Source organism: Toxotes jaculatrix, chromosome 11 (genome assembly GCF_017976425.1).
Source record: "Toxotes jaculatrix isolate fToxJac2 chromosome 11, fToxJac2.pri, whole genome shotgun sequence".
In the NCBI taxonomy this organism is placed as follows: Eukaryota; Metazoa; Chordata; class Actinopteri; family Toxotidae; genus Toxotes; species Toxotes jaculatrix.
In genome coordinates this window covers 6,768,723-6,782,622 of record NC_054404.1, presented here as the reverse complement: position 1 = coordinate 6,782,622, position 13,900 = coordinate 6,768,723, and the positions used below count along the sequence as shown (strand labels likewise).

General features: G+C 30.4%; 1 protein-coding gene across 1 annotated transcript in view; it reads right to left on the bottom strand.

The window, feature by feature from the left end:
• Positions 1-13,900, bottom strand: part of abcg5 (ATP-binding cassette, sub-family G (WHITE), member 5) — a 34,943-nt gene that overhangs the window by 15,359 nt on the left and 5,684 nt on the right. Inside the window, exons 10-13 of the mRNA XM_041049961.1 lie at positions 12,526-12,664; positions 12,269-12,342; positions 11,613-11,724; positions 11,322-11,434 (exon numbers count right to left, since the gene is read on the bottom strand). Of these exons, the coding sequence (XP_040905895.1) occupies positions 11,322-11,434; positions 11,613-11,724; positions 12,269-12,342; positions 12,526-12,664 (438 nt within the window). The remainder of the gene's footprint in view (positions 1-11,321; positions 11,435-11,612; positions 11,725-12,268; positions 12,343-12,525; positions 12,665-13,900) is intronic.

The window sequence follows — 13,900 nt, the reverse complement described above, 5'->3', positions numbered from 1 at the left end:
GTTTTTTTCGGACAAAAAAAGTCAAAAAAAATTTTGACCTCAAAATGTCATAAAAAACGTCATAGTATAGTATGGCGTTTTTTTCGGACAAAAAAAGTCAAAAAAATTTTTGACCTCAAAATGTCATAAAAACCGTCATAGTATAGTATGGCGTTTTTTTCGGACAAAAAAAGTCAAAAAATTTTTTGACCTCAAAATGTCATAAAAAACGTCATAGTATAGTATGGCGTTTTTTTCGGACAAAAAAAGTCAAAAAAATTTTTGACGTCAAAATGTCATAAAAAACTTCATAGTATAGTAATGCGTCAAAAAATGCCAAAAAAAGTCAAAAAAAATTTTTGACCTCAAAATGTCATAAAAAACGTCATAGTATAGTAGGGCGTCAAAAAATGCAAAAAAAAGTCAAAAAATTTTTTGACCTCAAAATGTCATAAAAAACGTCATAGTATAGTATGGCGCTTTTTTTGGACAAAAAACGTCAAAAAAATTTTTGACCTCAAAATGTCATAAAAAACGTCATAGTATAGTATGGTGTTTTTTTCAGACAAAAAAAGTCAAAAAATTTTTTGACCTCAAAATGTCATAAAAAAAACGTCATAGTATAGTATGGCGTTTTTTTGGGAGAAAAAAAGTCAAAAAATTTTTTGACCTCAAAATGTCAAAAAACGTCATAGTATAGTAAGGTGTCAAAAAATGCCAAAAAAAGTCAAAAAATTTTTTGACCTCAAAATGTCATAAAAAACGTCATAGTATAGTATGCCGTTTTTTTCGGACAAAAAAAGTCAAAAAAAATTTTGACCTCAAAATGTCATAAAAAACGTCATAGTATAGTATGGCGTTTTTTTCGGACAAATAAAGTCAAAAAAATTTTTGACCTCAAAATGTCATAAAAAAACGTCATAGTATAGTATGCCGTTTTTTTCGGACAAAAAAAGTCAAAAAAAATTTTGACCTCAAAATGTCATAAAAAACGTCATAGTATAGTATGGCGTTTTTTTCGGACAAAAACAGTCAAAAAAATTTTTTGACCTCAAAATGTCATAAAAAACGTCATAGTATAGTATAGCGTTTTTTTCGGAAAAAAAAAGTCAAAAAATTTTTTGACCTCAAAAAGTCATAAAAAACGTCATAGTATAGTAAGGCGTCAAAAAAAGTCAAAAAAAAATTTGACCTCAAAATGTCATAAAAAACGTCATAGTATAGTAAGCCGTTTTTTTCGGACAAAAAAAGTCAAAAAAAATTTTGACCTCAAAATGTCATAAAAAACGTCATAGTATAGTATGCCGTTTTTTTCGGACAAAAAAAGTCAAAAAAATTTTTGACCTCAAAATGTCATAAAAAAACGTCATAGTATAGTATGCCGTTTTTTTCGGCCAAAAAAAGTCAAAAAAAATTTTGACCTCAAAATGTCATAAAAAACGTCATAGTATAGTAAGGCGTCAAAAAATGCCAAAAAAAGTCAAAATTTTTTTTGACCTCAAAAAGTCATAAAAAATGTCATAGTATACTAAGGCATCAAAAGATGCCAAAAAAAGTCAAAAAATTTTTTGACCTCAAAATGTCATAAAAAACGTCAGAGTATAGTATGGCGTTTTTTTCAGACAAAAAAAGTCAAAAAACATTTTAACCTCAAAATGTCATAAAAACGTCATAGTATAGTAAGGCGTTTTTTTCGGACAAAAAAAGTCAAAAAAAATTTTTGACCTCAAAAAGTCATAAAAAACGTCATACTATAGTAAGGCGTCAAAAAATGCCAAGAAAAGTCAAAATTTTTTTTGACCTCAAAATGTCATGAAAAACGTCATAGTATAGTAAGGCGTCAAAAAAATGCCAAAAAAAGTCAAAAAATTTTTTGACCTAAAAATGTCATAAAAAATGTCATAGTATAGTATGGCGTTTTTTTCAGACAAAAAAACTCAAAAAATTTTTTGACCTCAAAAAGTCATAAAAAATGTCATAGTATAGTAAGGCATCAAAAGATGCCAAAAAAAGTCAAAAATTGTTTTGACCTCAAAATGTCATAAAAAACGTCAGAGTATAGTATGGCGTTTTTTTCAGACAAAAAAAGTCAAAAAAATTTTTGATCTCAAAATGTCATAAAAAACGTCATAGTATAGTAAGGCGTCAAAAAATGCCAAAAAAAGTCAAAAATTTTTTTGACCTCAAAATGTCATAAAAAACGTCATAGTATAGTATGGCGTTTTTTTCGGACAAAAAAAGTCAAAATTTTTTTTGACCTCAAAATGTCATAAAAAACGTCATAGTATAGTATGGCGTTTTTTTTCGGACAAAAAAAGTCAAAATTTTTTTTGACCTCAAAATGTCATAAAAAACGTCATAGTATAGTATGGCGTTTTTTTCGGACAAAAAAAGTCAAAAAAATTTTTGACCTCAAAATGTCATAAAAAACGTCATAGTATAGTATGGTGTTTTTTTCAGACAAAAAAAGTCAAAAAATTTTTTGACCTCAAAATGTCATAAAAAACGTCATAGTATAGTATGGCGTTTTTTTCGGACAAAAAAAGTCAAAAAATTTTTTGACCTCAAAAAGTCATAAAAAATGTCATAGTATAGTAAGGCGTCAAAAAATGCCAAAAAAAGTCAAAAAATTTTTTGACCTCAAAATGTCATAAAAAACGTCAGAGTATAGTATGGCGTTTTTTTCAGACAAAAAAAGTCAAAAAAATTTTTGACCTCAAAATGTCATAAAAAACGTCATAGTATAGTAAGGCGTCAAAAAATGCAAAAAAAAAGTCAAAAATTTTTTTGACCTCAAAATGTCAGAAAAAACGTCATAGTATAGTATGGCGTTTTTTTCGGACAAAAAAAGTCAAAAATTTTTTTGACCTCAAAATGTCATAAAAAACGTCATAGTATAGTATGGCGTTTTTTTCGGACAAAAAAAGTCAAAAAAATTTTTGACCTCAAAATGTCATAAAAAACGTCATAGTATAGTATGGCGTTTTTTTCGGCCAAAAAAAGTCAAAAAAATTTTTGACCTCAAAATGTCATAAAAAACGTCATAGTATAGTATGCCGTTTTTTTCGGACAAAAAAAGTCAAAATTTTTTTTGACCTCAAAATGTCATAAAAAACGTCATAGTATAGTATGGCGTCAAAATCGGCCAAAAAAAGTCAAAAAATTTTTTGACCTCAAAATGTCATAAAAACGTCATAGTATAGTAAGGCGTTTTTTTCGGACAAAAAAAGTCAAAAAAATTTTTGACCTCAAAAAGTCATAAAAAACGTCATAGTATAGTATGGCGTTTTTTTCGGACAAAAAAAGTCAAAAATTTTTTTGACCTCAAAATGTCATAAAAAACGTCATAGTATAGTATGGCGTTTTTTTCGGACAAAAAAAGTCAAAAAAATTTTTGACCTCAAAATGTCATAAAAAACGTCATAGTATAGTATGGCGTTTTTTTCGGCCAAAAAAAGTCAAAAAAATTTTTGACCTCAAAATGTCATAAAAAACGTCATAGTATAGTATGCCGTTTTTTTCGGACAAAAAAAGTCAAAATTTTTTTTGACCTCAAAATGTCATGAAAAACGTCATAGTATAGTAAGGCGTCAAAAAAATGCCAAAAAAAGTCAAAAAAATTTTTGACCTCAAAATGTCATAAAAAATGTCATAGTATAGTATGGCGTTTTTTTCAGACAAAAAAAATCAAAAAATTTTTTGACCTCAAAAAGTCATAAAAAATGTCATAGTATAGTAAGGCATCAAAAGATGCCAAAAAAAGTCAAAAATTGTTTTAACCTCAAAATGTCATAAAAAACGTCAGAGTATAGTATGGCGTTTTTTTCAGACAAAAAAAGTCAAAAAAATTTTTGACCTCAAAATGTCATAAAAAACGTCATAGTATAGTAAGGCGTCAAAAAATGCCAAAAAAAGTCAAAAATTTTTTTGACCTCAAAATGTCATAAAAAACGTCATAGTATAGTATGGCGTTTTTTTCGGACAAAAAAGTCAAAAATTTTTTTGACCTCAAAATGTCATAAAAAACGTCATAGTATAGTATGGCGTTTTTTTCGGACAAAAAAAGTCAAAAAAATTTTTGACCTCAAAATGTCATAAAAAACGTCATAGTATAGTATGGCGTTTTTTTCGGACAAAAAAAGTCAAAAAAATTTTTGACCTCAAAATGTCATAAAAAACGTCATAGTATAGTATGGCGTTTTTTTCGGACAAAAAAAGTCAAAAAAATTTTTGACCTCAAAATGTCATAAAAAACGTCATAGTATGGTATGCCGTTTTTTTTCGGAAAAAAAAAGTCAAAAAAATTTTTGACCTCAAAATGTCATAAAAAACGTCATAGTATAGTATAGTATGGCGTTTTTTTTCGGACAAAAAAAGTCAAAAAAATTTTTGACCTCAAAATGTCATAAAAAACGTCATAGTATAGTATGGCGTTTTTTTTGGACAAAAAAAGTCGAAAAAATTTTTGACCTCAAAGTCATAAAAAACGTCATACTATAGTAAGGCGTCAAAAAATGCCAAAAAAAGTCAAAATTTTTTTTGACCTCAAAATGTCATAAAAAACGTCATAGTATAGTAAGGCGTCAAAAAATGCCAAAAAAAGTCAAAATTTTTTTTGACCTCAAAATGTCATAAAAAACGTCATAGTATAGTATGGCGTTTTTTTCGGACAAAAAAAGGTCAAAAAATTTTTTGACCTCAAAATGTCATAAAAAACATCATAGTATAGTAAGGCGTCCAAAAATGCCAAAAAAAGTCAAAAAAAAATTTTTGACCTCAAAATGTCATAAAAAACGTCATAGTATAGTAAGGCCTCCAAAAATGCCAAAAAAAAGTCAAAAAATTTTTTTACCTCAAAATATCATAAAAAACGTCATAGTATAGTAAGGCGTCAAAAAAATTTTGACCTCAAAATGTCATAAAAAACGTCATAGTATAGTATGGCGTTTTTTTCGGACAAAAAAAGTCAAAAAAATTTTTGACCTCAAAATGTCATAAAAAACGTCATAGTATAGTATGGTGTTTTTTTCAGACAAAAAAAGTCAAAAAATTTTTTGACCTCAAAATGTCATAAAAAACGTCATAGTATAGTATGGCGTTTTTTTCGGACAAAAAAAGTCAAAAAATTTTTTGACCTCAAAAAGTCATAAAAAATGTCATAGTATAGTAAGGCGTCAAAAAATGCCAAAAAAGTCAAAAAAATTTTTGACCTCAAAATGTCATAAAAAACGTCAGAGTATAGTATGGCGTTTTTTTCAGACAAAAAAAGTCAAAAAAATTTTTGACCTCAAAATGTCATAAAAAACGTCATAGTATAGTAAGGCGTCAAAAAATGCAAAAAAAAAGTCAAAAATTTTTTTGACCTCAAAATGTCATAAAAAACGTCATAGTATAGTATGGCGTTTTTTTCGGACAAAAAAAGTCAAAAATTTTTTTGACCTCAAAATGTCATAAAAAACGTCATAGTATAGTATGGCGTTTTTTTCGGACAAAAAAAGTCAAAAAAATTTTTGACCTCAAAATGTCATAAAAAACGTCATAGTATAGTATGGCGTTTTTTTCGGCCAAAAAAAGTCAAAAAAATTTTTGACCTCAAAATGTCATAAAAAACGTCATAGTATAGTATGCCGTTTTTTTCGGACAAAAAAAGTCAAAATTTTTTTTGACCTCAAAATGTCATAAAAAACGTTATAGTATAGTATGGCGTCAAAATCGGCCAAAAAAAGTCAAAAAATTTTTTGACCTCAAAATGTCATAAAAACGTCATCGTATAGTAAGGCGTTTTTTTCGGACAAAAAAAGTCAAAAAAATTTTTGACCTCAAAAAGTCATAAAAAACGTCATAGTATAGTATGGCGTTTTTTTCGGACAAAAAAAGTCAAAAATTTTTTTGACCTCAAAATGTCATAAAAAACGTCATAGTATAGTATGGCGTTTTTTTCGGACAAAAAAAGTCAAAAAAATTTTTGACCTCAAAATGTCATAAAAAACGTCATAGTATAGTATGCCGTTTTTTTCGGACAAAAAAAGTCAAAATTTTTTTTGACCTCAAAATGTCATAAAAAACGTCATAGTATAGTATGGCGTCAAAATCGGCCAAAAAAAGTCAAAAAATTTTTTGACCTCAAAATGTCATAAAAACGTCATAGTATAGTAAGGCGTTTTTTTCGGACAAAAAAAGTCAAAAAAATTTTTGACCTCAAAAAGTCATAAAAAACGTCATACTATAGTAAGGCGTCAAAAAATGCCAAAAAAAGTCAAAAAATTTTTTGACCTCAAAATGTCATGAAAAACGTCATAGTATAGTAAGGCGTCAAAAAAATGCCAAAAAAAGTCAAAAAAAATTTTGACCTCAAAATGTCATAAAAAATGTCATAGTATAGTATGGCGTTTTTTTCAGACAAAAAAAATCAAAAAATTTTTTGACCTCAAAAAGTCATAAAAAATGTCATAGTATAGTAAGGCATCAAAAGATGCCAAAAAAAAGTCAAAAATTGTTTTAACCTCAAAATGTCATAAAAAACGTCAGAGTATAGTATGGCGTTTTTTTCAGACAAAAAAAGTCAAAAAAATTTTTGACCTCAAAATGTCATAAAAAACGTCATAGTATAGTAAGGCGTCAAAAAATGCCAAAAAAAGTCAAAAATTTTTTTGACCTCAAAATGTCATAAAAAACGTCATAGTATAGTATGGCGTTTTTTTCGGACAAAAAAAGTCAAAAAAATTTTTGACCTCAAAATGTCATAAAAAACGTCATAGTATAGTATGGCGTTTTTTTCGGACAAAAAAAGTCAAAAAAATTTTTGACCTCAAAATGTCATAAAAAACGTCATAGTATAGTATGGCGTTTTTTTCGGACAAAAAAAGTCAAAAAAATTTTTGACCTCAAAATGTCATAAAAAACGTCATAGTATGGTATGCCGTTTTTTTCGGAAAAAAAAAGTCAAAAAAATTTTTGACCTCAAAATGTCATAAAAAACGTCATAGTATAGTATAGTATGGCGTTTTTTTCGGACAAAAAAAGTCAAAAAAATTTTTGACCTCAAAATGTCATAAAAAACGTCATAGTATAGTATGGCGTTTTTTTTGGACAAAAAAAGTCGAAAAAATTTTTGACCTCAAAGTCATAAAAAACGTCATACTATAGTAAGGCGTCAAAAAATGCCAAAAAAAGTCAAAATTTTTTTTGACCTCAAAATGTCATAAAAAACGTCATAGTATAGTAAGGCGTCAAAAAATGCCAAAAAAAGTCAAAATTTTTTTTGACCTCAAAATGTCATAAAAAACGTCATAGTATAGTAAGGCCTCCAAAAATGCCAAAAAAAAGTCAAAAAATTTTTTTACCACAAAATATCATAAAAAACGTCATAGTATAGTAAGGCGTCAAAAAAATTTTGACCTCAAAATGTCATAAAAAACGTCATAGTATAGTATGGCGTTTTTTTCGGACAAAAAAAGTCAAAAAAATTTTTGACCTCAAAATGTCATAAAAAACGTCATAGTATAGTATGGTGTTTTTTTCAGACAAAAAAAGTCAAAAAATTTTTTGACCTCAAAATGTCATAAAAAACGTCATAGTATAGTATGGCGTTTTTTTCGGACAAAAAAAGTCAAAAAATTTTTTGACCTCAAAAAGTCATAAAAAATGTCATAGTATAGTAAGGCGTCAAAAAATGCCAAAAAAAGTCAAAAAATTTTTTGACCTCAAAATGTCATAAAAAACGTCAGAGTATAGTATGGCGTTTTTTTCAGACAAAAAAAGTCAAAAAAATTTTTGACCTCAAAATGTCATAAAAAACGTCATAGTATAGTAAGGCGTCAAAAAATGCAAAAAAAAAGTCAAAAATTTTTTTGACCTCAAAATGTCATAAAAAACGTCATAGTATAGTATGGCGTTTTTTTCGGACAAAAAAAGTCAAAAATTTTTTTGACCTCAAAATGTCATAAAAAACGTCATAGTATAGTATGGCGTTTTTTTCGGACAAAAAAAGTCAAAAAAATTTTTGACCTCAAAATGTCATAAAAAACGTCATAGTATAGTATGGCGTTTTTTTCGGCCAAAAAAAGTCAAAAAAATTTTTGACCTCAAAATGTCATAAAAAACGTCATAGTATAGTATGCCGTTTTTTTCGGACAAAAAAAGTCAAAATTTTTTTTGACCTCAAAATGTCATAAAAAACGTTATAGTATAGTATGGCGTCAAAATCGGCCAAAAAAAGTCAAAAAATTTTTTGACCTCAAAATGTCATAAAAACGTCATCGTATAGTAAGGCGTTTTTTTCGGACAAAAAAAGTCAAAAAAATTTTTGACCTCAAAAAGTCATAAAAAACGTCATAGTATAGTATGGCGTTTTTTTCGGACAAAAAAAGTCAAAAATTTTTTTGACCTCAAAATGTCATAAAAAACGTCATAGTATAGTATGGCGTTTTTTTCGGACAAAAAAAGTCAAAAAAATTTTTGACCTCAAAATGTCATAAAAAACGTCATAGTATAGTATGGCGTTTTTTTCGGCCAAAAAAAGTCAAAAAAATTTTTGACCTCAAAATGTCATAAAAAACGTCATAGTATAGTATGCCGTTTTTTTCGGACAAAAAAAGTCAAAATTTTTTTTGACCTCAAAATGTCATAAAAAACGTCATAGTATAGTATGGCGTCAAAATCGGCCAAAAAAAGTCAAAAAATTTTTTGACCTCAAAATGTCATAAAAACGTCATAGTATAGTAAGGCGTTTTTTTCGGACAAAAAAAGTCAAAAAAATTTTTGACCTCAAAAAGTCATAAAAAACGTCATACTATAGTAAGGCGTCAAAAAATGCCAAAAAAAGTCAAAAATTTTTTTGACCTCAAAATGTCATGAAAAACGTCATAGTATAGTAAGGCGTCAAAAAAATGCCAAAAAAAGTCAAAAAAATTTTTGACCTCAAAATGTCATAAAAAATGTCATAGTATAGTATGGCGTTTTTTTCAGACAAAAAAAATCAAAAAATTTTTTGACCTCAAAAAGTCATAAAAAATGTCATAGTATAGTAAGGCATCAAAAGATGCCAAAAAAAGTCAAAAATTGTTTTAACCTCAAAATGTCATAAAAAACGTCAGAGTATAGTATGGCGTTTTTTTCAGACAAAAAAAGTCAAAAAAATTTTTGACCTCAAAATGTCATAAAAAACGTCATAGTATAGTAAGGCGTCAAAAAATGCCAAAAAAAGTCAAAAATTTTTTTGACCTCAAAATGTCATAAAAAACGTCATAGTATAGTATGGCGTTTTTTTCGGACAAAAAAAGTCAAAAATTTTTTTGACCTCAAAATGTCATAAAAAACGTCATAGTATAGTATGGCGTTTTTTTCGGACAAAAAAAGTCAAAAAAATTTTTGACCTCAAAATGTCATAAAAAACGTCATAGTATAGTATGGCGTTTTTTTCGGACAAAAAAAGTCAAAAAAATTTTTGACCTCAAAATGTCATAAAAAACGTCATAGTATAGTATGGCGTTTTTTTCGGACAAAAAAAGTCAAAAAAATTTTTGACCTCAAAATGTCATAAAAAACGTCATAGTATGGTATGCCGTTTTTTTCGGAAAAAAAAAAGTCAAAAAAATTTTTGACCTCAAAATGTCATAAAAAACGTCATAGTATAGTATAGTATGGCGTTTTTTTCGGACAAAAAAAGTCAAAAAAATTTTTGACCTCAAAATGTCATAAAAAACGTCATAGTATAGTATGGCGTTTTTTTTGGACAAAAAAAGTCGAAAAAATTTTTGACCTCAAAGTCATAAAAAACGTCATACTATAGTAAGGCGTCAAAAAATGCCAAAAAAAGTCAAAATTTTTTTTGACCTCAAAATGTCATAAAAAACGTCATAGTATAGTAAGGCGTCAAAAAATGCCAAAAAAAGTCAAAATTTTTTTTGACCTCAAAATGTCATAAAAAACGTCATAGTATAGTATGGCGTTTTTTTCGGACAAAAAAAGGTCAAAAAATTTTTTGACCTCAAAATGTCATAAAAAACATCATAGTATAGTAAGGCGTCCAAAAATGCCAAAAAAAGTCAAAAAAAAATTTTTGACCTCAAAATGTCATAAAAAACGTCATAGTATAGTAAGGCCTCCAAAAATGCCAAAAAAAAGTCAAAAAATTTTTTTACCTCAAAATATCATAAAAAACGTCATAGTATAGTAAGGCGTCAAAAAAATTTTGACCTCAAAATGTCATAAAAAACGTCATAGTATAGTAAGGCGTCAAAATCGGCCAAAAAACGTCAAAATTTTTTTTGACCTCAAAATGTCATAAAAAACGTCATAGTATAGTAAGGTGTCAAAATCGGCCAAAAAAAGTCAAAAAAAATTTTGACCTCAAAATGTCATAAAAAACGTCATAGTATAGTAAGCCGTCAAAAAATGCCAAAAAAAGTCAAAATTTTTTTTACCTCAAAATGTCATAAAAAACGTCATAGTATAGTCAGGCGTCAAAAAATCGGCCAAAAAAAGTCAAAAATGTTTTTGACCTCAAAATGTCATAAAACACGTTATAGTATAGTAAGGCGTCAAAAAAATATTTCATCTCAAAATGTCATAAAAAACGTCATAGTATAGTAAGGTGTCAAAAAATGCCAAAAAAAGTCAAAAATTTTTATTTACCTCAAAATGTCATAAAAAACGTCATAGTATAGTAAGGCGTCAAAAAATGCCAAAAAAAGTCAAAAAAAATTTTGACCTCAAAATGTCATAAAAAACGTCATAGTATAGTAAGGCGTCAAAAAATTCCAAAAAAAGTCAAAAAAAATTTTGACCTCAAAATGTTATAAAAAACGTCATAGTATAGTAAGGCATCAAAATTTAAGTAAATATGAAATAATAATGATTGTTTCACAGTTAAATAATAGGCTAGAAAGAAATTTCCCCCCACAACTCCACCAAACCCTGCAGCTCCATCTAAAACCTCTCTGTCTGAAACAGTCATGTTTAAAACAGCAGCAACATTATGCTCTCCGTTATATGCTGTGTGTCGCGGTAGTACGGGGTCGAGCTAGTCGGGTTGGACTCGGGGACTGTCGTGTGGTGGATGTAGCTGCGTGTAGCTGCCGCTTAGCTTGTTATCCTAGCTGATTAGCCTTAGGCCAGCTCGGTTGTGGCCGGGTTCTCGTCCGGCTGACCCATAGAGTAACCGCCTCTTCGCCAAATATGGAAAGTACACTTCCATTAAAATCCAAAATGCCCATGGTTTGGTCACAAAACCGACTCCCTGAAACCAATGGATGACGTCACGGTGCTACATCCATTATACAGTCTATGTCATTCTCAGGGTAGGTGGACAAACAGGTGGCTCCAAGGTAAAAACAACTTACTGCATGTGAAGTTGAGTTCGTGGAACTCAGTGACTATGAGCAGCTCACAGCTATACTTCTGGAAAGTCAGGTAGCTGAGCCATTGGAAGACCACTGGCATCTGCTGGGTGCTTCTGTTGAGGGGAAGAGGAAAGAAAAGTGTGTTACATGTAGCAGTGGACACTATTTACAATAATTTACCATAATTTACAACTAAGACCTGAAAAAGTTGCTTTATCAAAGGTCCAGATCATGAGCTTGGCATAAGGTTACCTCATCTTACTAATTAAATGAAAAACTATGGCGTCTTACCTTAGGAAGCCAGATCCCACCAAGATTCCTGCAATATTGAGCAGAGCCATACCAGTGTTGACCATGTTAGGGTCTTGGACCACTCCTAATAGCACCACAGTCAGCAACTCACCTGTGGAAAAGAAAAAATACACTGTATACAACTGAAAACCACAAACAGTGGAAACATGACATTAAAGCAGTGCTTCTCAACTATTTTCTGTCACGCCCCCCCTAGGAAGAATTTATTTTAATTTACATTACGACCCCCGGCCGCTGCTGGTGCAACTATGTATAGATAATAAACACGCCAGTCATTGCTCGTCTCCCACCATAGTCACAGTGAAGCCAAGCGCTACATATGCTTCGTCATATTTCCTCGTCTTAGCTTTCGGGTGACGTTCGTTTGTCTCATTATCTCCATCTCAGCGGTGCCGAGATGGAGATAATGGCATGCGATGCAATTAATCTTAAATATTTAGAGGGAACAAACTAGTAATGAAGACAAACGTTTCAAGAGTTAAAGGATATGAATGATAGAGATGAGCAGTCAGTCATGTCCCTTTTTATGATGGATAATACTAAGCTTGATGAGATGATGGCTCTGTAAATATGTGCTTGGGAGCTTGCTCATGTAAGTAAAAAGAAAAATTTTCCCCTTGATCACCTCAGCTCACCTATGATATGTGGTACCAGGACTACAGCGGTGAAACACAGGAACCGTAAGCTGTCAGGGTGCATCCCCACCGTCCTGAGAAGAAAGCAGGCAGGGCCAAAAACATAAGTCAAAGGAAGCATTAATGCTGAGACAGGTTGAGGGTGCACATGCTGAATATGGGATCCATTAAATTTTTAGGTTTAATGTGCAGCTTGCGTTCACCCCCTAAAAAGCTGATACTGTATGATGCTCCATGGCAAATGTATATGCACTTACCAGTAAAGGAAGGAGGTGAAGATGAAGACACTCAGGATGCTGAAGGGAAGGATGTGGAAGATGTAAGCCAAGAACATTTGCCATTTACTGTACAGACCATCCTGACTCTCCTGATCACTGATGGCTCGCAATGCCGGGACTGTTGAGAAAAACAGAGAGAGAGAGAGAGACAGGAGAGAGCAGATATTGCAATGAGACTAAAGCTTATGACTCTCTGAAATGACTTCAGTTTATGAATATGTACTTTTGTCATTATCCTATTCATAGTTTATATTAGTTGCTTCAAATCTTGATTTTGAGATGCTTGATATCTTGGCTGAGTAAAAGTGGAACTCAAAGGTGTCTAAGTTCCAGATTAGGGTGTGTTCTTGGATTTATTCTGCAAATTTATCCAGAGAACTCAATAAATCTGTTTCTTGGAACAATCCAGCTGATCTGTATTCTATCCTATCAGCTGTTATCTGTGATTCAAGGTCAGTCACTGCCTCTGGCTGTTTGGGAGCTTACGGACAGCTTTTAATTGTCTTTTAACTCCAGTTTGACTTCTGCTCAGCCCAGTGTTTTATCACATCTGTTATCCTCCATATCTGTGACAGCCAGAGCCCTAAAGCTGAGATTTCAAACTCAGCTGATAACTAAGGAATACATTGAAGTGATAATCAACCCATATGGCCAATATGGTTCATTGGTTGAATATATAATTCATATGATCTTTTAACAAAAACCGTGTGTACAAAGCTAATGTTACAATAGATTCTACTAAACCCTTCAAACGTCAGACTTCACTAAACTCTAAAATCATTTGTAAAATCACCATTGTGAATCACATAAAGATCCTAACATATTTCACACATTTATGATAACATTTATGATTTATGTTCTGTGAAAGGAACCACTGTTGGTGGTTTAGTTCTTGCAGTTAAGTGAGATTCAGCTGTTTTTCCTCTTTCTGGGTCTACAAAGTATATGTGTAAAAGTTTGTATGTGAGGTTACTTTAAGTTAAAGCAGCTGCTGTAAATACCAAACATGAACTTGTCTAACACAGAAAGACATAAATACATGTGCACACAGATAGTAGAGGTACTGTAGGTCTGTAGGTAAAAAGGCACTGAGGTTCATTGAACTCTAAATGGAGAAAAGGTCATTCTCCCCCTCGTAGGTAGTCTAAAAATGCACCTCTCGAACAACTGTGTAAAGCCAGTAGAAACTACAGCAAATAAAAGGTAACATGTAATCCATATGCACACACTCATACACAGAAATGAAAGCTATTCTGATTGAAAAAAAATTGTTTATACTGATATTTGTTATGTATAACAGAACTAAAATACTTGCACTATAGTTTATCTTACAATTTATCACTTAAACTTTTTC